The following is a 25,206-nucleotide window of genomic DNA, read 5'->3' on the forward strand; positions in this document are numbered from 1 at the left end:
TAATACAGGAACAAAACGAGATAGTTTTAAAATCTGATATTATGGAAAGTAGTGTGCTTTCTTCCTAACAATTTTTCAAAATATTTAAATTAAGACAATACTACATTAGAGCATAAATTTATAGTTAAGAAGAAAAATGGACTTTTAAAACTTTCCTGAAAACCAAACATGTGTGTTTCACTACTGTGTTTTACTCTATTTTATTTTTTTAAAGGTTTTATTTATTTATTTATGAGAGACAGAGAGGCGCAGAGACACAGGCAGAGGGAGAAGCAGGTCCCATGCAGGGAGCCTGATGTAGGACTCGATCCCGGGTCTCCAGGATGAGGCCCTGGGCTGAAGGCGGCGCTAAACCACTGAGCCACCGGGGCTGCCCCTGTGTTTTATTTTTAAAAGTCTATCATATGAAAATAGGATAACGTCATGTTTTGTCAAGAAGCATCAGTTAATATTTGTGATTAGCAGGGATGAAATTAATAATGGAACTAAATTTTCTCCCTGTCACACAATGAACTCTGCAGAGTGCAAATGTGCTACATTATGATCTGATATCATTAAACTGCAGTTAAGCAACTGTGTGTTACGGTGCCATAAAAATCACAATGATAAGGCTGGCATTTCTGTCAATTTAGTGAGCTAAACAATAATGAGATTTACCTTTCTTCACAGGATGGAAGGTCTTCTTGTCTGAGTTCATGGGAGGGCCTCCTGGGTCTCTGTTCTTGGTTTCTAACAGTAAGACTGCATGAAACAAGACATTTATGTATCAGTTGAGATCATTATGTGTCAGGAAATATGTTAAAGGGAACTCCAGATTACCAAGAAATACCAAGTATTTCTCTCTTTTCTTGAAAAAAATTGGCCCTGATTTTCTTAAGAAAACCAAAAGTTGGGCATCTGCATGGCTCAGTCAGTTAAGCATCTGCCTTTGGCTCAGGTCAAGATCCCAGGGTCCTGGGATTGAGCCCCACATCAGGCTCCCTGCTCAGCAGGGAGTCTGCTTCTCCCTCTCCCTCTGCCCCTCATTCATGCTCATGTATTCTTTCTCAAATAAATAAATAAAAAGTCTTAAACCAAAACCAAATGTATGATGCCAAAGTATTAGCAAAACAATTATAATATTGTGGTCTACACTAATTGAGGGAGAGTTTACATTTAGAATAATACTTATTTTCATAAAAACATCTGTTAGAAAAATATAAAAAGGTCAGGGGTCAGGTTATCAGGAATGTTTGAGGTTTTCATTTCATTTCTACACCTTAAAAAAAAGTGTACATTCTCTAGTCAAAATGTATTTGTGTTTCCAGTCAAAATAGAGGTCTTAGATATTTCTAGGCACATATGCAAAAATGTTATGAGAAAACCGGGAAAGCATACAATCAAAATTTATGCCTTTCAGGAGACTTTAAATTTCCTTATGTACATCTTACACATCTCTTTAGAAATTTATTCCAAGTGTTTCTGTTGTTATTGCAAATGCAGTTTTCATCTCATCTCTTAACTGGTTCCTATTTGTACATATTAAGGCTATTACTTTTTTAATAGCTTTATTGAACCATCATTTACTTATTTATTTTCTTCTTAAAGATTTTATTTATTTGAGAGAGAGAGAGAGAGAGAGAGATGAGATGAGTGGGGGAGGGGCAGAGAGAGAGAAGAAGTGGAGTCCCCACTGAGTAGGGAGCCTGACACAGGGCTTGATCCCAGGACCCTGAGATCATGACCTGAGCTGAAGGCAGATGCTTAACCAAATGAGCCACCCCGGTGCCCCCAGAAAATCATTTATACATCATGAAGTTACCTGTTTAAAATGTACAATCTAGTGGCTTGTAGCATAATCACGAGGTTGTACAACCATCACTATGACCTAACTTCAGAACGTTTTCATCACTCCAAAAGGAAGACCCACGGAGCAGCCCCTCCTCATTACCCCCTATATCCTGCGTCCTCCGGCCCCGGACACCTGCTGATCTGCTTCCTGTCTCTACAGATGTGCCTCTTCTGAATGATACAGCACGTGGCCTTTGGCGGCTACCTTCTCTCACCTGGCAAATGGTTTTTAAGGTTCATTCATGTTGTAGTGGGTAGCAGTACTTCATTGCTCTTTGCAGCTTAATAACATTCCACCGCATGGATATGTGCCGATTTGTTATCCATCCACTGGTTGATGAACATTTAGGTTATCTGCACTTTTTTGCTATTATAAATAATTCCACTGTGCACGGTCATGTACAGGTTTTTTCTGTGGATGTTTGTTTTTATGTCTCTTGGGCAGACACTTAGGAATGGAAGTGCTTTCCTGTGATAACTCTGTTTTCAACATTTTGAGGAAGTCGCAAATTGTTTTCCAAAGCAGCTGTGCCATTTTACACTCCTACCAGCAATGCTGGAGAGACTATTTCTCCACCTCCTTGTCAACACTTCCTAGTATCTTTTTTATTCTTATTGACTCAGGGGGTATGAGGTGGTGGTACCTCATGATGGTTTTGACTTGCATTTTGCTAATGGCTAAGGAGATTGTTTTTTCATGTATTATTACCTATTTGTAGGTCTTTTTTGGAGACGCGTTCTACACTCTTGCCTACTTTTATCATCTTTTTATTTTCCAAATATGTTTTTCTTAAAAAGAAAAGATTTATCTATTTATTTTAGAAAAGGAGGCAGGGGCAGAGGGAGAGAGAGAGAGAGAATCTCAAGCAGAGTCCTTGCTGAGTGCAGAGCTCAATGCAGGGCTCGATCTCATGACCCAGGAGATCCTGACTTGAGCCGAAATCAAGAATCGAATGCTCAACTGACTGAACCCCTCTTTTGCCTACTTTTAAATTGGTTCATCCTTTTATTTTTGAATTGTGAGAGTTCTTTACATTCTGAAGGCTATTCTTTTTTACACTAATTCTGTATCTTTCTTCGTACTGACTTCTTTTGTGTTTGCTCTGGCTTAGCCACAATTCTCTGGGGATTTCCAGGTGTCCTCTCATCTTCTGCAGATAGGGAGAGTCTTACTACGTCTCCTCTGATTCTTAGGCCGCAGGTTGTTTCTTCTTGTCCAAACGCATCAACTGATACCTGATAAGATACAATGTTAAAGAGAAGGGGAGAGCATAGACATCCTTGCTTTGTTCTTGCTTTTTGTTCCCCATTAATTTCAAAATGGATTTTTATTATTGGTTGAGTTTGCTTTATCTGACTATTGCTACTGCTCTTTTGTATTCCTTTTATTATATCTTTCCTTTGCACTCTTTCCATCATTTTATAAGAGTAATTCAGCCTATTTTTAGCACATTTGCTTTATGGATTTTCGGTAAGTGTGTGTGTGTGTGTGTGTGTGTGTGTGTGTGTGCGTGCAGCTCTGTTTTTCGTTAATGCGGTCATTAGAAATGCAGGAACTCTTCTGACTTGTTGCTTTCATGATGCCAGTTTCAGTAAATAATGGTTTCTTAAAACAAAAACAAACAAGAGACATCTGGGTGGTGTTCGTGCTGCAGGAGCATTAATTCTGCTTAACTTCTTAGGCTTCTTTTGTAAGCAGAAAACATAAGTACACAATGGGTATGAAAAATCAAAGAGAAAAATAAAGGATGAATTTGACACAAGATTTCTAAGAGAACTGGAAGTTACATTGTGAATTAAATAATACAACCTTTATTTAGCTTTGACATTTTTTCCATGTCTCATTATTTAAAGTAGGAATATTTCTTAATGAGTTCTTAAAAAAAGTGAAAAATAGATTTTGTGTCGTTTTCAACCTGATTTGTTATTGTTACAGTAGAAGAAAACTCCTAGAAGCTAAAATAGCTGTTCACCATGTTTAAGAGCTATTCAGTAAAAGAAGTCCCATGGCTAGATATATTTTAGTAAATTTTTAAAAAGATTTATCTTTTATTTATTTATTCATGAGCAGCACACAGAGAGCAGCAGAGACACAGGCAGAGGGAGTAGCAGGCTCCATGCAGGGAGCCCGATGCAGGACTCCATCTCAGGACCATGGGATCATGACTGAGCCAAAGGCAGATGCTCAACCACTGAGCCACCAAGGTGCCCCTGTTTTAGTAAATTTTTGAGTTATAAAGAGGAAAAAATTCTTCAATCTTCTAACAAGGAAAAAGAAGTTTATTTTTAAGAAATCAAGTATCTGCATGACTTCTTTGATAAAATGAAATGCCAGAAGGCCATGAAGCAGAATTTTGAGAAAGATAATACAAGGGCTTAGAAAACATACTTCCTTTTAATTTTCTTAAAAATTGGCTTTACTAGGGGGGCACCTGGGTGGCTCAGTTGGTTAAGCATCTGACTTTGGCTTGGGCCATAATCTTGGGGGTCCTGGGATCGAGCCTGGCATCGGGCTCCAAGTCAGGCTCCCTGCTTGGTGGAGGATCTGCTTTTCCCTCTCTCTCTGCCTCTTCCCCTGACTCCTGCTGTTTTTCTTCTCTCTCTCTCAAGTATATAAATAAAATCTTAAAAAAAAAAAACCCACTCTAGTAGGTATTATCAACATGGAAAAATCTCAAAAGCTGTATGCTTTTGAGTGGAGAGGGAAAGGGGAGAGATATAATCCCAAGCAGACTCCATGCTGAGCACGGAGCTTGAGGTGGGGCTCGATCCCACGACCCTGAGATGTGACCTGAGCCAAAATCAAGAGTCAGATGCTTAACTGACTGAGCTCTCCGGGCACCCCACAACTTATATTCTTTTTTCCTCCAGCACATGTATTTAAATGCTGTATGGTACTGCATTGTGTAACTACACTGCGATATATTTATCCATTCTCCTGTTCATGCACATTAGAGACATTTTCAATTTTTCTCAATCAGATTAATGCTTCAGTGAATCCTCTCATACATATCTCCTTTTGCTTGTGTGCAAGAGGTTTTTTTAAGGTAGAGTATTATATTTAGGTGGCGTATATTTAACTCTCATGTATCTGATCCTTGTTTATAGGAGCACAAGTAGATTCTTTTCTGTTTCATTTCCTTTGCTTATTTTTCTTTTGGTTATTATTTTCTTATTCATCTCCTGAAGTTCTTTCTTTGTGTGTTCTAGGTTTATATTCTTTGTTTGCTAATGTCTTGTAATCATCTTCTCTCAGTATGTTCTGTGTGTTCATTTTACTTCCGATTTTTTGCTGAACCCATATTAAAAATAGTTTTATTCAGATAAAAATCACACACCGTAAACTCACAATTTAAATGGCACAAGTCACTAGTTTTAGTATACTCACACAATTGTGCAACCATCACCACAATTTTAGAACATTTTATCACTGCAAAATGAAACTATACACATCAGCACCAACTCCCATTCCCCCAGGCCGAGGCGACTGCTATCAACTTTTTGTCTCTGTGAATTTATTCCAGATGTTTTGCATTAATGGAATCATAGGGTATGTGGTCTTCTGTGTCTGGCTTCTTTCACTCAGCATGATCTTTTCAAGGTTCATCCATGTTTTAGCAGTTTCAAGACTTCACTCCTTTTATGGTCAAATCATATTCCACTGTATGGATACACCACATTTTGTTTATCCATCAGTCGATGGACCTTTGGGTTGCTTCCACTTTTTGGCTAGTGACTGCTATACATATTCATGCACAAGTCGTTGTATAGAGTATGTTTCTTTTTCTCTTGTTAGACACATTTTTATATTTTAATATAGTCCTATTTGTGAATCTTTTTAAAAAGTAATTCTTCCCAATGCCAAAATCAGAAATATATTATCCTGTATTTATTCTTGGCTACTCACATTTAGGCCTTTAAACCATCTGGAATTGATCTTCATTTTGGGTGGGGTGGGGTGTAGGGGTGTAGGGAGAGACTGGGTTTTGTATGTGCTGCAATATAGGAATAGAAGTATTTTTTGGATTTGGATACCAGGTAGGGTGACCCACTTCCCGAGTTTGCCTGGGACTCATGGGTTCTCTGATAGTGCTAAAACCAGGACAGTCTTGGGCAAGTGGAATGAGCTAGTCACCCTAACTCCAAGTATCTTGGCATTCATAGAATAGTTCATTCTCTCTTGTTAAAACCACTTTTTGTCATATGTTGATAGTTTTCCATGTTTCTGTGATCTTCCATCGATGTGGAAAGTCTCTGTTATACTTCTGGCTATTCAAGAATGCCATTAATTTGGAAAGAAAATGTAATTTTTTTCCTAAATCAGAAATTATTTGATTTGTCTGTCACTACCATATTGTTTACAACTTTAGATTTACACTTATTAGCACAAATTAAATATGTTTTATAGCTATATTTGATCCATTCCATTCTGTGTCCATGATTGTTACTTGTTTCCCATGACTACCCTGTGGGTTCACTTGTTCTTCCTGAAGTACATTCTTTCTTAGTGCTTTTAAGGGAAGGTCTGAAGACAGCTTTCTTGGTCTTTGTATGTCTGAAAATGTCTTGTCTTAACCCACACTCTTGAATTTGAGTTTGACTAAGTTTTCCATTATTTTTCTCCAGTTCTCTGATGACATTGCTCTATTGTGTTCTTTTAATTGAAGTATAATCAATATACAGTGTTATATTAGTGTCAGGGGTACACGGTAACAGTTCAACATTGTTTCTCATAACCCTGTTGTCTGTTACATACGCACACAGGATGTGCTGCAGGAGTGTTGGCTCTGATGAGGGTGGCTAAATGTAGTTTTATAATTTATTCACCATAGTTGGTGCCAGTGGAAGGAGTCTGCTCTGGTAACAGCATGCCACCACCGGCTATGCTCACACCATCAGTCCCCGACACTGTTCAGGTCACAGCCTCCTGTGTCCCTTTAAGGCAGTAGAGAAGGGAGGGGGTAAACAGGAGTTTCACCCACACCTGAATATCTCCGCATCTCTCTCACACAACCATCTCTCTCTCACTGTCTCACTGAGACTGATTAGCAGAGTGAAAGACTCTGCTAGAGTGAAATCCCTTCACCCACTGTGCTGGGTGGGTCCTGGACCCCACATGTGCAGGGTATGCCAACTTGTGCCTCTCTTCCAGTTTTCTGTTGAATCCTTCAGATTCCTACTCGGGGCTGAAGCCCTGCCTTGAGTCAGACCGCTTGGCTCCTGCCAGTCCCACATCCCCCATATTCCTGCTTGTGTCTGGGATTTTGTTCTGAACAGGCCAAACACCCACCATCATGATCCCATCAGTCCTTGGTGTGTTGTATTGCTGAGACCCATCCATCAGATAGGAACTTCTTGGAAGTTGACAGTAGCTCAAATCAAGCAAGAGACCAAGTTTTCCTGGACGTTTAATTTCAGCCTCCACCTGTTTCACCCCATTTACAAAAGTCCTGTCACTGTTCTTTTTTTTTTTTTTTAAGATTGTATTTATTTATTCATGACACAGGGAGAGAGAGAGAGAGAGAGAGAGAGGCAGAGACACAGGCAGAGGGAGAAGCAGGCTCATGCAGGGAGCCTGACATGGGACTTGATCCTGGGTCTTCAGGATCAGGCCCTGGGCTGAAGGTGGTGCTAAACCACTGAGCCACCCAGGCTGCCCCTGTCACTGTTCTTCAGAGCTGCACTATCACCTGGTCTTCTCTACTGGAGAGTGATCTTGGTCCAATTTGTGGCCAAGCCTACATAAACATAGAATAATTTTTAAAAACCCTTCTCTAAGATTTTATTTTTGAGAGCGAGGGAGAGAGAGAGAGAGAGAGAACATGCATGTGCAGGGGTGGGGGCAGAGGGAGAAGCAGACTCCCGGCTGAGGCTCTGTGGGACTCGATCCCAGGACCCTGAGATCATGACCTGACCCAAAGGTGGACACTTAATTGACTGAGCCACCCAGGTGCCCAATATCCAATAATGTAATTGCCTAAAGTTAGGCACACATTTGGTGGGCACTAAGCACTTTTCATAGCCAAGATTTCAGAAATGCCACCTAACATTCCTATGATTTTTAGGTGTAAACTATACACATTTCTCCAGACCTTGACAGTCAAGGATATTTTCCAAATTGTGTATCTCTCTTATGAAGCAAAGATTGTGTATCTGCCAGTACCAGTAAGTTAGCCCATATTTTTATATTCTTCTCTCTGTTAAGCATATATTTTGCCATTTTTCTTTATTAAAACATGAAATTAATAAAAGAAAAACAGAAGATAAGATCCAGGCTCCTCTACCTCACCTTAACTTTTTTATTATTATTATTTATGATAGTCACAGAGAGAGAGAGAGAGAGGCAGAGACACAGGTGGAGGGAGAAGCAGGCTCCATACACCGGGAGCCCGACGTGGGATTCGATCCCGGGTCTCCAGGATCGCGCCCTGGGCCAAAGGCAGGCGCCAAACCGCTGCGCCACCCAGGGATCCCCCTCACCTTAACTTTTAAGAGCCACCTTAAATCCTAACTCCTTTACAAAACCTTTGTTACCAAGTAGACTGCCTTGAGTTCACTCCTTTCTAACTACCTAGTTGTCATTTCTGCCCAAATATTACCATTTGATCAGCAATGGCCTTAGACTCTCCTTTAGCTGTTTAACACACTACCCTGATTTCAGGGATTTGAATAGAAGTCCCCTGAGAGCTAGAATACAGAGCCTCTTCGTGAGTGTGTGTGTGTGTGTGTGTGTGTGTGTGTGTGTGTGTGTGTGGTGTTGCTGTTCTTCAAGGTCCCAAATCAGTGTGCCAGGCATATGGTAGTTGTTCAAAAGGTACATATGGGGGAGCCTGGGTGGCACAGTCGGTTAAGTGTCTGACTCATGGTTTCAGCTCAGGTCATGATCTCAGTCCAGGCCGTTGAGTTTGGGCCCACATTGGACTCCATGCTCAGCGGGGTCTGCTTGAGATTCTCTCCCTCCACCTCTGCCCTCCCACCCATGCTCTCTACCTCAAATAAATATTAAAAAATAAAATAAAATAAAAAACACTTAGAGAATTAATCCTAAGCTGGGCCTCCCCAGGGGTACCATTTCCCATTGAGAAGCGCACGGGAGAAGCCCCGATCTTACCAGGAACAGCTGCAGCAGCAGCACCAGCAGAAGCAGCAGGCGTTGGCCCCGCGCCCCCCTGCTCCGGGCGGGCCTGGCGTGGAGCCGGCGGTCTCCGGGGCTGCAGGCATCTGCCGTGTCCGCATCTCCGGCCGCTCAGATCCCACGGGCTGCAACAGTGCAAGCGAAAGGGGGGCCGGTTACCACCACACGCAGGAGAGGCTGCTCTCTGGATGGCTGCGAAAACGCAAGGGGCCTCTCTCCAGGCCATTTCTGCGAATTCTGGCAACATGTGGCGCTCAGAGTCCATTACTGGAGGCAACGGTTCGCGTCTGGCATCTGCCAAGCTCTGTGGATAGGATGACGGCGTGTCCCTGCCCTAGGGCGCTTCGAGGTCAGGAGAGCAATCACATGCTGCCACCACCTACTGAGGACATCTGGTGACCTGGTGACGGGGAGCCCATTCCTCAGCCCTGGGTTCCCGCTGGGTGGAACTGCGGGGAGCAGCGGCAGGTGGCAGCTGAGTCAGGGATGCCCCCAAGGCCGGAGCAGGCATCTGGGAGGAAGCCAGGCCGAGAAGGCAAGTGCACTAACAAGGCGGTAAGAGGAAATGTCCTAAGAGGAAGAATGGAACTCCTGGAGGGGGGGGGGGGCGGCCAGGTTCTGAGACCCCACTGACAGGTTCAAGTCTTTTTTGATATTTAATTTATTTATGCATGAGAGACACACACAGAGAGAGAGGCAGAGACACAGGCTCCCTGTGGGGAGCTCAATGCAGGGATCGATCCCAGGACCCCGGGATCACAACCTGAGCCAAAGGCAGCAGCTCAACCCAGGTGCCCCTGGTAGGTTCAAGTCTTAACTTGCTCTGAAACCTTGAAGATGTTTCCCGACTCTGTATGTGGACCCGAAGTTAGGTCCTGTGGCTCAGTCACTCCCAGGAAGCAAGGAAGGGCTGTGACCTGTGGCCTGCTCTGATCTGCCCTGCCATCAGCAGGGACAGTCACCCTCGCCTACCTCAGTGGAGAGCAAGTCATTGCAAACAAGGTCTCTGTCCATCAACCTCCTCTTTTCCTGAAGACCACGGAATGGCTGAAGCAGCACAAGAAGGAGGAATCATCCAGTGCACTTTTACACTTGATACTATTATTCAATTGCTGGTGAAGTAAAAGCAAAAATACCAAAGCTACATCAAAGAACCTTAAATAGGACTTTGGGATTAAATTCTGGATGTGGGGGGATCCCTGGGTGGCGCAGCGGTTTGGCGCCTGCCTTTGGCCCAGGGCGCGATCCTGGAGACCTGGGATCGAATCCCATGTCAGGCTCCCGGTGCATGGAGCCTGCTTCTCCCTCTGCCTGTATCTCTGCCTCTCTCTCTCTCTCTCTCTCTGTGTGACTATCATAAATAAATAAAAATTTAAAAAAAAATAAATTCTGGATGTGGTATTCCATCCCAACACTAGGTTTCTCTCTTCCAACTATTACTGATTCTTAGGTTCTATTGGACTTTAATTACTAGAGTTTTAGTATGGCTTTTTATATTGGGTAGGTAAAATTCTCTTCACAAATTAAAAAATTGTTTTTGGCTGTTTGTGTCTGTTTTTTTTTTTTTTTTTCCATCTAGTTGAATTTTGGAATCAGCTTTTCAAGGTCCAGAAATTCCATGTTGGGATTTTGAGTAGGACTACATTGAATTTATAGATGTATTTATGAGAAATGACATCTGTTTTAGTACCTGCCAAATCAGGATGACCCCTCTGGAGTAGCCCTTTTATTTAATTATGCCAGGATGTATTCCAGGACTGCAAGAGAGACGCGGCCAAGCATTCACTGTGCTTTCCCACAACGGGAACAACACTCAGAACTCCTGTCCAGTGTCCAGCCCAAGCAGTCCAGGATGCTGGCACTGGGGTGGCTCACTTGTCCAAAGGGTGGAGACAGAGACTTTTGTTCAACTCACAGCCATGTTTTATGGCACCACTGGGAGACAAGCCCCTTTTAATGCCCCTGAGGTAGAAACCTGGGCTTCTTCCTGGGCATCTGTGGCCTTGCAGTAGAGATGCAGACTAACGATTGTTTCACTTCATTCAGGACACTGAGGGGCAAGGACAAGCGGGCACAATCTCCAAACAAAGAGGCTGGAGCAGGAGGTGCCTCCAGGTGATTGTTATTTCCTAAGAGATACTGATGCAACTTGCCTCATTAAAAAGAAAGATCCCAATAGCTTCTCAGAAGAAGGAAGGATTGTGACGTGGGAATGTCAATGAGTTTCAAGGGACTACTTTTCTAACATCTTTGCAACACTGGGTCTTCCCAATCAGTACGTGCAATATATGTTCATTCAGAGCCCCCCCTGTGTATTTGAAAGGCTTTACTCAAACAGGTCTTGCATATTTTTGATAGGTTTATTTCTGAGTATTTTATAGGTCTTTTTTTTTTTTTGCTGCTTTTGTAAATACTTCTCTGCTTCAAGTTTCTAAATAGTTATTTTGGTGTATAGGGAGGCTACTATATCTGGCCTCCCTGCTGAATTCTCTTATTAATTCTAGTAGTCTTTCTACTGATCCCCTTGGGTTTTCTAGGTGGATGATCATACTGTCTATAAATAGTCACACTTGTTGGTTTACCTTCTGTACCTTTCCAAGTACAGTATCTTTCCTCTCCTTGGTCTTATTTCATTGGCCAGGAAGTTCTGTAATTATTGAAAAGTAGTAGTACTTTTTGGTACCTTGGGCTTCTTCATGACTTTATGAGAAGACTCATAGCACTTTGCCCATATGTGTGATGTGTGCTGGAGGTTTCTGGGAGAAGGTAATTTTATGGAGTTAAACACATTTTCTTCTATTGTTTACATAATACAAAACAAGTTGTGTCCGTTATTTATTTAATTAATTTATTTATTTATTTTACAGAGAGATGGAGAGTGTGAGTAGGGGAGGGGCAGAGGGAGAGGGAGAGTGAATCTCAAGCACTCAGCATGGAATCTGATACCAGACTCCATCCCAGGACCATGAGATCATGATCTGAGCTGAAACCAAGAGTCAGCTGCCCAACTGACTGAGCCACCCAGGCCTCCCACCCCTGCTTATTAGTTAACTTATTTTATTTGCTTGTACACACCTCATTCTTTGTAAACCCCAGGAAGACTTAATGGTTTAGTGAGCAAACCCTGAGAGAACATCACACAGTTGTTCATGACTAAATATATTCTCCGAAATCAAAGACAAATGTCATCAAGGTCTGTTCTTACACATTTTTGAGAACAGCTTTATTGAGGTGTAACAAGCATAGAGTCTGCACATGCTATTTAAAGGGTATAATTTGATAAGCTTTGGCATGTTAACATACCTGTGAGACTACCACCACAACAATCAAGACCACATCATCCACTGCAAGTTTCCTCACACCCCTTGGGAATCCCTCTTGCCCTTCTCTCCTGCTCCTGCCTGCTCTAGCAATCACCGATCTGCTTTTTCCCACCATATGTTAATTTGAATTTTTAAAGAATTTTATACAAATGGAATCTTTTTTGTCTGGCTTCCTTTACCCAGCATGATTATTTTATGATGGTTATGTATATCAATCATTCATTCCTTTTTTTTTTCATTCATTCCTTTTTAAAAAATTCTGAGCAGTAGTTCATTGTCTAGATGTACACAACTTGCTTATACATACACCTATTGCTGGACTTACACCTTATTGATGGTTCCTGAAAGGATTATATATATAAAAGATATTGTCTTCTTTTGAACAGTCTTTTATCAATCAATAGGAGAGGTGCATGTTGCTGAGATTGCATTACAATTTACAGTACTGTATACAGTTGTAATGTTTCTAGTTTGTTCTTCCACATTGAATAATGCTTGATGATTACGGTCTTTTGGTATTTCTTGGACAAATCATGGTTGTTAACCACTTTCCTCACTTATAATTCCTTTCTTTTCTCAGTGTTCCATGTTCAGTTTATCTTTATAGAGTTTCAACTTGGCCTCATAACATAATCCATTTAATTTTTCTTCTGTTTAATATGAGAATTTCTTGTATGATTTCTTGGAAATCATACACTCAGTTCAGTAATTCTGACATTCTGAATCATTTAAAACTTCAGATAAACAAAAAACTATGTGCTATTCCTTTAACATCTACGAGCAACCTATATCCCCCTCTCGGTTCCAAAATTTCTAAATGGATAGATGGTTTTCACTCAATTATGAGGTGCTGGAGTGTTCAGTGGAGGCAGTAGTTAGTCTTGAGGATTTATGCCCTGCTGAGCCATGGTGGAATAGGAGAGTGTGAGAAAAGGTAAAACGTGTTAATAAAAATCTGAATATTAAATATTAACAAAATGTTGATAATGTGTCATTAACACAGGGACTTTGTTATACCTTCCTCTCTATACTTTTTAAGATAGTAAGCTCATAAACTGAGGGGAGGGGAGAAAGAGAGGGAGAAAGAATCTTAAGCAGGGTCCAGGCCCAGCATGAGCCTGACATGGGGCTCCATCTTACAACCCTCAGATCATGACCTGAGCTGAAATCAAGAATTGGACGTTTAACCGACTGAGCCACCCAGGCACCACCTTCCTCTCTACATTTAAGTATACTTGTTTGAAATTTTTCTTTAAAACATTTATATACAATGGAATATTACTCAGCCACCAGAAAGGATGAATACCCACCATTTGCTTCAAGGTGGATGGAACTGGAGGGTATTCTGCTGAGTGAAGTAAGTCAACCAGAGAAGGAAAATCATATTATGGTTTCACTCATACGGGGAATATAAGAAATGGTGAAAGGGATTATAAGGGAAAGGAGGGGAACTGAATGGTAAAAATTAGAGAGGGACTCCTAACTCTGGGAAATGAATAAAGGATTGCAGAACGGGAGGTGGGTTGGGGGATGGGGTGACTGGGTGACGGGCACTGAGGGGGGCACTTGATGGGATGAGCACTGGGTGTTACACTATATGTAGGTAAATTGAACTTCAATAAAAACAAAACAAAACTTTTTAAAATATTGAACTCTATCAATTAAAATATCTATTGAGAATATGTATCTGTTAAGAATATGAATTTCCTCCTTTGAATAGTTAATGAAACAAATTAATGAATTTTTAAATTTTTTTTTTTTTTTTATGATAGTCACAGAGAGAGAGAGAGGCAGAGACACAGGCGGAGGAAGAAGCAGGTTCCATGCACCGGGAGCCTGATGTGGGATTCGATCCCGGGTCTCCAGGATCGCGCCCTGGGCCAAAGGCAGGCGCCAAACCGCTGCGCCACCCAGGGATCCCCAATTTTTAAATTTTGAATCACCTTTATCTTATTGGAAAAACTCTTCCTGGGTCTAAAAGATGGTTATTCTCTTTTTAAAAAAAAGATCTTAAATTTATTTATTCATGAGAGATGCAGAGAGGGAAGCAGAGACATAGGCAGAGGGAGAAGCAGGCTCCATGCAGGGGGCCTGATGCGGGACTCAATCCCAGGACCCCGGGGACCACAACCTGAGCCAAAGACAGATGCTCAACCACTGAGCCACCCAGGTGCCCCTCTTTTTTTTTAAAAAAAAAAATTTTGTTTGTTTATTTATTTATGAGACAGAGCACTAGAAGGGGAGCAGGGCACAGAGGGAGGAGAAAGCTCCCCACCAAAGCAGAGTGCGATCCCAGGACCCTACAATCATGACCTGAGCTGAAGGTAGACGCTCAAGCGACTGAGCCACCTATAAGATAGTTATTCTTCTATTATACTGCTGAAATTGATTTGGTAATATTTATAAAGAATTTTAAAAAAATCAATCTTTTTTTAAGATTAAAGATTTAATTAATTTATTTGAGAGAAAGACAGAGTGGGAAGGGCAGAGGGAGAAGGACAGAGAGAATCTGAAGCATCTCTATGAAGCTGATATGGAGCTTGATCTCATGACCTGGAGATCATGAGCTGAAACCAAGGGTCTGGCACCCAACTGACTGAGCCACCCAGGCACCCCTATGTATCTTTATTAGGAAATTATTTTTTTCCTGAGGACTTGCAGAGATTGCCTGCAAAATTACTGAAATCTCTCAAGAGTGGCTTGTTAACTATGTCTTCAATTTCTTCCTTGATTTGTTTTCATTATCCTCCTTTCTTTGAGTCAATATGGTATTTTTCATCTCCTGTTTAAAAAACTCATCCATTTCACCTAGTTTGCAAATTTACTGAAACTCATTATTAATAGTCATCTTATCACTGTCAGATGATTTGCTTTAAATTACTGTCTGCTTGTTTAAAGGACAAATGTGTAATTGCTTATGGGAGAGTTGGATATTTGGTGTCACTAAATATTTGTAGAGAATTTTTCATTGTGATAGCCGATTAATACGAGGCCTAAAAACATATATTAAATGAATACTATCTATTTATAAGATTTTTAAAATATGCCATTGGTATGTATTAATTGGCTCAGTCCTTTTAGATACTGGCATATGATCTGATTAGCCAAACTAGCTTCATGTATCTTTTTTCCTTTGCCTCACCATATTTGTGGGAGAACGCTGTACACATTTTATTTCCATTTGTCCTTTCTTTTTCTTAATCATATTTTATTTCAATTCAAATAATTAACATTTAGTGTATCATTAGTTCCAGATGTAGAGTTCGGTCATTCATCAATTACATAGAACACCCAGTGCTCATTACATCACGTTGTCTCCTTAATGCCCATCACCCAATTACCCCATCCTCCCAGCCTCCATTTGTTCTTTCTAAATAACATGGACTCAGAGCTTCCTTATTATTGCTATTGTCTTCTTCTTCTGGCGAGTGTCTGGCATAGACTGTTGGGCATCACTTATGTCTGTGGGGATGACTCAAGCATGTCACAGGCATAATGCCCCAGTAACTAGCTTCCCTTTGCTGGAAAGGTTGTGTGAATGCAAAACCAATGTCAGATGCTTTATTCTATAATTTATGGCATTTAAAAATCAGCTTGAGGAAATGGGAATAATAGAGGTTGGCAATTTATTAAATATTCAGATCTTAACCAAAAGATAATTCTACTCAAATATGACTTTTCCAAATACCTAGGATCCTGGCATTTAAGAGAATTTTTTCAAAGTTCAAGCAAAAGCCAAAGCAAACTCTTAATCTTGATCACAATCTTTTACTAATTTGGAATCAAAAGAGTATCTTGTTCGAAAAAAATTTAACGTAACTATAATTAGCCCAGAAAAGTTTTTTTTTTTTGTTAAACTTGGTGCTTAGATTCCATTAATAGCTGTTTATTTTCATTACAGTTTCTAAACTCTGAAAACAGCCATTTTTGAATTACATATTGGGAATATGATGACACATCAAGTAATGTATGAAAAAAATCTTATCTCTTAAGGCCTAAGGCCGAGCTCCTGTTAGAATCATAGACAAGGGTATAGACTCATAGACAAGATCCCCAATGAAGAAGAACCAAGAACCTTAGAGGGCATAAAATCAAAATCATCCCTAGCAATTCTTAGGAAATGATCCTGCCATCAGGGGACATTCAGGGGCCTGAAAGTTAAATATATGAGGAATTTGGGAGGACAGATTCCCTTGAAGGAAACCAAAATCCGAAATCCCAAATGGAACAGCTTCTGAGTTCCATTTTCTTTAACAAATCTTGGCTCTTGACTCCCTTTGGGCAGCACTCCATTATGGATCATGAGTGTATGAAAATTAATTATGGGAAACCTTACTAACATGGAGTGGGGAGACCAGAGGGGGGAGCTCTCACCCCTTACCAGTTGATGTCAATTACAGGAAGCACTGCCAATTAGAGACCCCAACAGAAGATCTTCAAACAGAAAAGAAAAATCAATTACAGGCCACAACAGGAAAAGATACACATTGCATCTCCAGAAGAAATCAGCTACCCAGCAACTGGGCCAATGAGAAACCCTCATCACCCTGGACTCTTGCTTTTCTCAAGTGGACTTTTCTACAAAACCACCCCTCCCCCAACTTCCAACTTCTCCATAAAATTACTCTCTTTTGGAAAATCTATAAAGAACTTATTAAACTCAACACCAAAGAAACAAACAATCCAATCATGAAATGGGCAAAAGACATGAAGAGAAATCTCACAGAGGAAGACATGGACATGGCCAACAAGCACATGAGAAAATGCTCTGCATCACTTGCCATCAGGGAAATACAAATCAAAACCACAATGAGATCCCACCTCACACCCGTGAGAATGGGGAAAATTAACAAGGCAGGAAACAACAAATGTTGGAGAGGATGCGGAGAAAAGGGAACCCTCTTACACTGTTGGTGGGAATGTGAACTGGTGCAGCCACTCTGGAAAACTGTGTGGAGGTTCCTCAAAGAGTTAAAAATAGACCTGCCCTACGACCCAGCAATTGCACTGTTGGGGATTTACCCCAAAGATTCAGATGCAATGAAACGTCGGGACACCTGCCCCCCCGATGTTTCTATCAGCAATGGCCACAATAGCCAAACTGTGGAAGGAGCCTCGGTGTCCATCGAAAGATGATGGATAAAGAAGATGTGGTCTATGTATACAATGGAATATTCCTCAGCAATTAGAAACGACAAATACCCACCATTTGCTTCAACGTGGATGGAACTGGAGGGTATTATGCTGAGTGAAGTAAGTCAATCGGAGAAGGACAAACAGTGTATGTTCTCATTCATTTGGGGAATATGAATAATAGTGAAAGGGAATATAAAGGGAGGGAGAAGAAATGTTGGGAAATATCAGGAAGGGAGACAGAACATAAAGACTCCTAACTCGGGGAAACGAACTAGGGGTGGTGGAAGGGGAGGAGGGCGGGTGTTGGAGGGGAATGGGTGACGGGCACTGAGGTGGACACTTGACGGGATGAGCACTGGGTGTTTTTCTGTATGTTGGTAAATTGAACACCAATAAAAATTAATTTAAAAAAAATAAAATAAAATTACTCTCTTTTGTTAGACTAGCCTCTGGGTTTTTGCTGGCTTGCCTGTCCTAAATTGCAATCTCTGCTATTCTCAAATAAATGTGTTTTTGCTGGTAAAATAACTTTTATTTTTATCACTGTAAATTTCATCAGTTTGTTTTCATTTCCATTATTCTGTATTTATCTTTCTTGAAAACTACTTTGTTAGTTTTCTCACCTCTGGCACTAAATTTTTAGTTTATTTTCCATCATTGCTGTTTTCTAATTAATGTAGTTTGGTCTACACATGTTTATCCAATTACTGCTTTGATTGTAACTATGAGTTTTGATGTGTGGCACTACTGGTTAACAAGGAGCTCAGACCTAATTTAAACTCAGATTTCTTTTTATCCAAGGTTTTTCAGAAGTTTCTTTTTAAAAAAAAAAAAAAAAAAAAAAGAAGTTTCTTTTTAATTTCTTGAGTGGCCTGTCATGAGCTTATATATATATTTTTTTCAATTTATTTAAAAAAACTTTTTTTTATTGGAGTTCAATTTGCCAACATATACACCCAGTGCTCATCCCGCTAATTGCCCCCCCTCAGTGCCCATCACCCAGTCACCCCAAACCCCGGCCCACCTCCCCTTCCACTACCCCTTGTTCATTTCCAAGAGTTAGGTGGCTTATATATATATTTGCATTGATTAGAAAACGTGGCCTCTAGGACTTCACCACTTTTGAATATAGTGTGATTTTGGGTAACTTTATTCAAGGTTTAAAAAGATGTAGCTTTACTTACCTTTAGTTTTACATTTTCCAGAATGCCATATAAATGAAATAATATAGTACAAAGCCACCTCTAGAATTTTCCATTCATTTTCTGGGATCATAATGTCATTGGCTGGAAGAACCCAATAGTCTGGTCACTTGACTCACAGCAGAATCATTATCTCCCAAACCAATATCTGACTCTTTAAATATTTAGGAAAGATTTTTTTCTTTTTTAAAGATACATTTAAAAATTTTTTTGTCAGAGAGAGAGAGCACAAGCAGGGGGAGCAGCAGACAGAGGGAGAGAAGCAGGTTCCCTGCTGAGCAGGGATTCCCCATGCAGGACTTGATTCCAGGACTCTGGGATCATGACCTGAGCTGAAGGCAGACTCTTAACCAACTGAGCCACTCAGTGCCCCCAAATATTTTGGAAAGATTCTTTACATTGTAATATAGATAAGAAGGCTGTCAACACATTGAAAACATCAAATGTTTCACAAGAAAGGTGATTTATGAGCACAAGGAACTGTTCTGCAGCCCACTTATCTGAGATAAAGAAGAGTGGGAATGGGGTGGGTGCTCAGCACAGGACTCCTCGCATCCTCATCACCCATCAGCCCAGTCATTCCCAGTACACCTTCCTTGCCATGTGTTGCAGAAACAACTGGTTTGAGTTTTGCCCTTTCTTTGTTTTCACACTGAAGAGGTTACTAATGAAGTCAAAACGGGTGGGAGGTGAAGACAGAGAACTATTTCTGGTATTTTATAGCCTTAGTAATTCCAAATATACCAACTGTACTAGGTTGACTACAAATAAGTGTTAAGTCCTTGGCACTACACTGTTGCACGTGGACTGTACCTTCTTTTATGTCATGCTCTCTCTGTCCCCCGATATTTTTTAAAATGTCTCCCAATATTTTTAAAAATGTTTTATTTATTTGAGAGAGGGAGAGGGGGCAGGGGCAGACGCTTAGCCCAGTGACCACCCAGGCACCTCTCCCCCGATATTTTTTTGAGCCTGTTCAAATGATTGAGTTTGTGCCAGGAACAAAGGTCTCTTCCTCGTGAGCCACTTCTGTTCCTGGATCTCGCACTGCTTGCTAAGCTCCCACTGCCAGAGGCACCCATCCGCCTCAAAGGAAGAGAGGTGGGACGCCTGGGTGGCTCCGTTGTTGAGCATCTGCCTTCCACTCCGGGTGTGATCCTGGAGACCCGGGATCGAGTCCCACGTTGGGCTCCCTACATGGAGCCTGCTTTTTCCCTCTGCCTGTGTCTCTGCCTCTCTCTCTCTCTGTGTCTCTCATGAATTAAAAAAAAAAAAAAGAGGAACGGAGGTTATGCTCCAGGAATATTTTCTGTGCTGCCGCCTCAAGAGACACACTCATTTCCCTGTTCTGCAATAATATTTCTCAGTACTTAGCAGAATTTGCTCTTAATTTTATCCTGATTTTGGTCTTCCTGCTTTTTAAGTTTCTATAGGCTGGAAAAACATTTCCTAACATTATTTTGTCCCGGATGCAGCCTGATTTTTCACAGATACCACCTTTTGACCCTGCCACAGGGCAAGCACATCCACGGTGTGCTCCACGGCCACGTGGCAGAGGGCTGAGTGTGAGCCTTCTGCAGGTTCTGCACGTACTGGTTCTGAAAGTTGGGTGCTCACGTGCAGGGGGCAGGGGAAAGATCCAGGTCCCACTCGGATGGGACCTAACTTCTGAACAACTGTTAGAATCGAGTGAACAGGCTGGGGAAAGGGGAATAAGTCCTTACATAGGCTGGAGGGAGGTGCACATCGGGTATGACGAGCACCGGGCTTCCAAGACCTGAAGGGGGTTGATTCTGAGGGTGTTTGGCTTTGAGGGTGGCTCAGCCACAGGAAGGCTCTCTCATTCAAGAATCTACATCAGGGAGTTTGAAAAACAGACCAACTGAAATCAGCAGGGACCGTTCCCCTCCTGAACACTTCCTGGGTTTAGCTACTTGGTCTGAAAACCACCACAGGTGAACACAGGTGAACACAGGTGAACACAGGTGAACACAGGTGAACACAGCTTTCTCTGAGTCACAGAGTCCAAGTGTTAACACCACATTGCCTGATGCTAAATAAGTCACCATCAAACGCACCACCTGCCTAAAGGCTTCCACCTGTTATTATTAGCTGCTGGGAAATAAGGTGAACCCAGGTCCACAGTGATGTTTCTATTCTGGTTAGCTGGTTCCCGCAATAAAAGTTTCAAGTTTGAGGGAATGTCGGCACATTACCCTGTGGTACAGTCATCACCAGAAAGAAGTCCAAACCACTCCACCTCATGAAATATTAATTAATGAAGATCTAGAAGTTACTTGCACTGACTTCAAATGGACCAAAACTCTAAGCAGAGCTGTATCTTCCACTTTATAAGGCATGGAGAGCTAACAATTTTTAGTAGCTCGTAGGCTGGTGGGAGATCTTGATTCTTCCTCTGTGCAAAACTATGAGTTTTCAAAAATTTCTTCCTTTGGTTTTATAGTCTGAATAATTTAGGGGCTATTTTAAGAAAAAGCTAGTTCATTGTTCTAGAAGGGGGAGTCAACTGAAAGCTTACTGATAACAATAGACATTTTAGAATTATAATTACTTCCAGATGGATGCTTACACAAGTCCTCACCTCTTAAAAAAATACATTAAGTGTGTTACCATCTGCTTTGCAGTGACTCTGAATGGAAATCTTTACTCCTCTGTCTACCTGCCGCCAAGCTTAAGACTATAATTGTAATGTCTTTCTCTTCTTTTCTGTTACTAAATGGACATATTGTATAACCCAACGTTTACGATTGTTTTTGGGAAATATCAGAAATAATAAGAGTATGATCTAAAGGAAGTTAATCAGTTTTACATGTTTTAACTTGTTCTTTCTTAACACCAAACAACAATTCACATTTTGCAAGTACTGACTGAAATCTTCATCCTGGACTTTCCTTATCCCAGGAGATCATGGGAATTTCTAAAGGAGATTGTAGATGGGCACATTCCCAATGATAACTTAGCTCAGGGACACCTCGGAAACGCGTATGAAAATCTTGGTCTATGGGGCTGCTTTAAAGAATTTTCAAATCATTAAGGAATGTGTCAGTCATTAACAGTTTGCATGAGAATTTCTGCCAGTGTCTTAGTGTTTCTCAGCAAGGAAAAGTCCCTCTAACAAGAATGTATGAGCTAATTGTGGCAAATCATAGAAAAAAAAAACATGACAACATATTTGCAACATGGAAAAATTAATATACAAATTCAAACTTATTTTCATGGATAAACCTACCCATTTTCTTCCTGTCCTGATCTTGGTAGGCAGCATTGCTATCTATCCAGTTAAGAAAGCTTGAAGCCACCCTTCACTTCTCCCACTTCTAATTTGTGGCAAAGCCAAATAGAGTCTCTTCCCAAGATGTCTTTCACATCCATCCCCTTTCTATCTCCATGGGTCTCAGCCCTAGTTATCCTCTCCAGCTTTGGATTATGAGGGCAGTCTCCACATTACTCTGCCTCCATTCTGGCCTTGGATCACTAGAAAAAGGGTAAAATTCTGGAAGGAGCTATAAGAGACTTTCCACTGCCTTTTCTCCCTCTGTGGTCTTTCTTTTTCACTCCTTCTGAGGCAATGTTTTAGGTGGTACTTGGTAGGGAAGGAGTTGACTTTGGGATGATCATGCTCTTGCTTGGAAGATGCTTCTTCATTTTGGATGAAGATAAGGCTGGCGAACTGAAGAAGCACAAGTTATCTGGGGCGCCTGGCTGGCTCAGCTGGAAGAGCATGCAATTCTTGATCTCAGGTTCATAGTTCAAGCCCCATGTTGGGAATAGAGATTATTTAAAAAGAAAAAAACAGGGGGGTTCCTGGGTGGCTCAGTTGGTTAAGGATCTGACTCTTGATTTCAGCTCAGGTCATGATCTCAGGTCTGTGAGATTGAGCCTCATAGTGGGCTTACTGCCAGGTATGGAGCTGCTTAAGATTCTCTCTCTCCCTCTGCCCCTTTATCCCTTTCCTCCCTCTCTTAAAAAAGAAGAAGAAGAAGAAGAAGAAGAAGAAGAAGAAGAAGAAGAAGAAGAAAAACAGTTTTTCTGATGTTGCTCTGGGTTAGGCTCTGAAGAACCATGAAAGAAGGAGCATGGACAGTACTAGGTTATCAGCTGGGTCATCAGGGAAAGATCATGGGCAGAAACTGGGCAGGAATGTGGTCTGCTTCTCATAGTTTCTTGTGTCCTATCTCTTCAGGGACCTAACTGGTGTGGAAGGTGGCTAGGTGGGGAGCAGATGTAGTCAAGGTTAATGTTAATTCTGGGACTGTGTATCCAGCATTCCAGTTAGTCAAATTAGACACATTTTACCAAACTGATATTTCTTTTCCTATAACAATTGTTGGACCTCTCATTTGTTCACCATATCCAAAAGATTTTAAAAAGAAACCTACATCAATATGGTGATTTTTTTTTTTTTCACAATGGTAGAAGAGCCGTGTCTAGCCTACAGGAGGCACTAGAAATAATATAAATACATGTCAAACAGAACACACGTATTTATATATGTACATATATACCTACCTATATAAACATACATACGTGTATACACACATGCACAATAATGACAGCACAATGGCTTAATAAATTAACCTGCCCATTTTCATTTAGAGGAAATAAATTGCCAGTGTATGAATGGATATCACATGATCCCTCTGTCAAAAATATAAAAATCAGTCATTTTTGTTTTTGCATTTAAAACTTTAGCTCTTTTGGAGTGCCTATGTGGCACAGTCAGTTAAATGACAGACACTTGACTTCTTTCCACTCAGGTCATGATCTCAGGGTCGTTAGATGGGGTCCCGCAGGCTTTGCACTCAGCACAGAGTCTGCTTAAGCTTCTCTCTTCCTCTCTCTTTGCTTTTCTCCCCCGACCCCCGCACTCTCTCTCCAATAAATAAATAAATTTTAAAAAATTAAAATTTTAGCTTTTTCTTCATTTTCATAGCAATATCCATACCCTAATAATTAGTGTAACAATACCATGCAGATTTAGCCAACTACTAAAACACAGGGAATGGCACCTGTACACACACCTCCGAAGAGCTAAAATGATGAAGAAAATGCCAAGTGATGCTGATCATATAGAGAAAATACATTGCTGATGGGAGTGCAAACTGGTATAAGCACTTTGGAGCACTCACATTCGCGAGCGCTGACCACATGCACACCCTCGGACCCAGCCGCTGTCGTCCTTAGTATACGTACACTCCCCAGAAACACTGCGCCGAGAGCATGCATCAGGGCGTCCTTGAATGTACTCACATCTAAAACGACTCAAATGTCCATCAGTGGTGGAATGGAGAAGTTGTGGTATATCCATTCACACAGCAGACTGCTGCTCAGCAAGGACGGCTCCACCGTCACCGCAAGGTGTGATGAAGGTCACCAACAATGTTGAGGAGGAGAGGCCAGATGGAAAAAGACTACACACTGCATGACTGTATTAAGAGAAAAATTCAGGCCCCGGCAAAACTCTTGTGGCCAAACTGTTCTCCGCTGTCAGGAGTGAGAATAGTGCTTCCCCTGGGTGAGGAGGCTTCTGAGGACTCGCCGTGTGCGGCCGCGCACTGTGGGTGAGGGCCACGGGGGTGCGTGGAGGTGCTGAGAACCGGCCAAACCATCCGTGCACCCTTCTGTTTGTGCGGCACGGTTTCAAAGAAAGCTAACGTGATAACGAGGAGGGCTAGAAGCCATGATCATGGAAGCAGGGCAGAACAGGGGTTTATAATTATCTGGATGTCTGTCACCTGCCAGGGCGTCTGACTTCACGGCGACGGGGAACACGAGGCAGGGAGCTGGCCCCGGGCCACCTGCCAGCGCGCACAGCACGCGAGCCAGACTGCAGACGCGCTCGCCTCCTCCCGCCCGTGGGGGTGCTCCTCTTACTGCAAGATGTTTGCCTTGTGCTTTCAACATTTTTGACCTGTTTGTCAAAGGGCCAGAAAGCATATGGAAAAGGGACTTTAAAAAAATGTGTGACCGTGATTGGCATGGTGTCTGTGTCACACAGCAATCCTGCGAAGTTCCTGGCACAAATCTGGAGCCCCAGAAGCATAGGCCTGGCCTTGCAATAGGTTTTCGTGAGCTCCAGCATTGTGGGATATTGTCGACAGACACTGTGAGAAATGGTGGCAAGTTATGCTTTTAACATCCTGCCTGGACACTTTGTTTTACACCTTCTCAAATGTGGGAAATATGCTGAATCTATGTGTGATGGCACAGTAGGAGGATCAGGCAAAGAATGACTCGATTAGGGAGACCTGGGTGGTCCAGTCAGGCAGGCACCTGCCTTGGGCTCAGGGGTCCTGGGACTGAGCCCCAAGTGGGGCTCCCTGCTCAGCAGGGGAGTCTGCTTCTCCCCTTCCCTCTACACTCTCCCCTTCTTGTGTTCTCTCTTTCTCAAATAAATAAACAAAATCTAAAAAAAAAAAAAAAGAATGACTCGATTATAAATCTAGGGTGAAAAGGTTAAAAATATGACCATGTTGTTTGTTTTCAAAGGCTTTTCCTGCTGAACTGACTGCACATTTATTGAGCTCCACCTGAAGCGGTCTGTGTCGCAGGCAGGGGG

At 41.7% G+C, this 25,206-nt stretch overlaps 1 protein-coding gene across 5 annotated transcripts in view; it reads right to left on the reverse strand.

Moving 5' to 3' along the window:
* Positions 1-25,206, reverse strand: part of RGS20 (regulator of G protein signaling 20) — an 84,035-nt gene that overhangs the window by 12,070 nt on the left and 46,759 nt on the right. For all 5 annotated transcript variants that reach the window (XM_041768426.1, XM_041768428.1, XM_041768429.1 and 2 more), the window contains 2 exons: positions 8,942-9,090; positions 658-741 (listed from right to left, as the gene is read on the reverse strand). In XM_041768426.1, coding sequence (XP_041624360.1) covers positions 658-741; positions 8,942-9,090 — 233 coding nt within the window. The remainder of the gene's footprint in view (positions 1-657; positions 742-8,941; positions 9,091-25,206) is intronic.

Source organism: Vulpes lagopus, chromosome 9, assembly GCF_018345385.1.
Source record: "Vulpes lagopus strain Blue_001 chromosome 9, ASM1834538v1, whole genome shotgun sequence".
NCBI lineage: Eukaryota > Metazoa > Chordata > Mammalia > Carnivora > Canidae > Vulpes > Vulpes lagopus.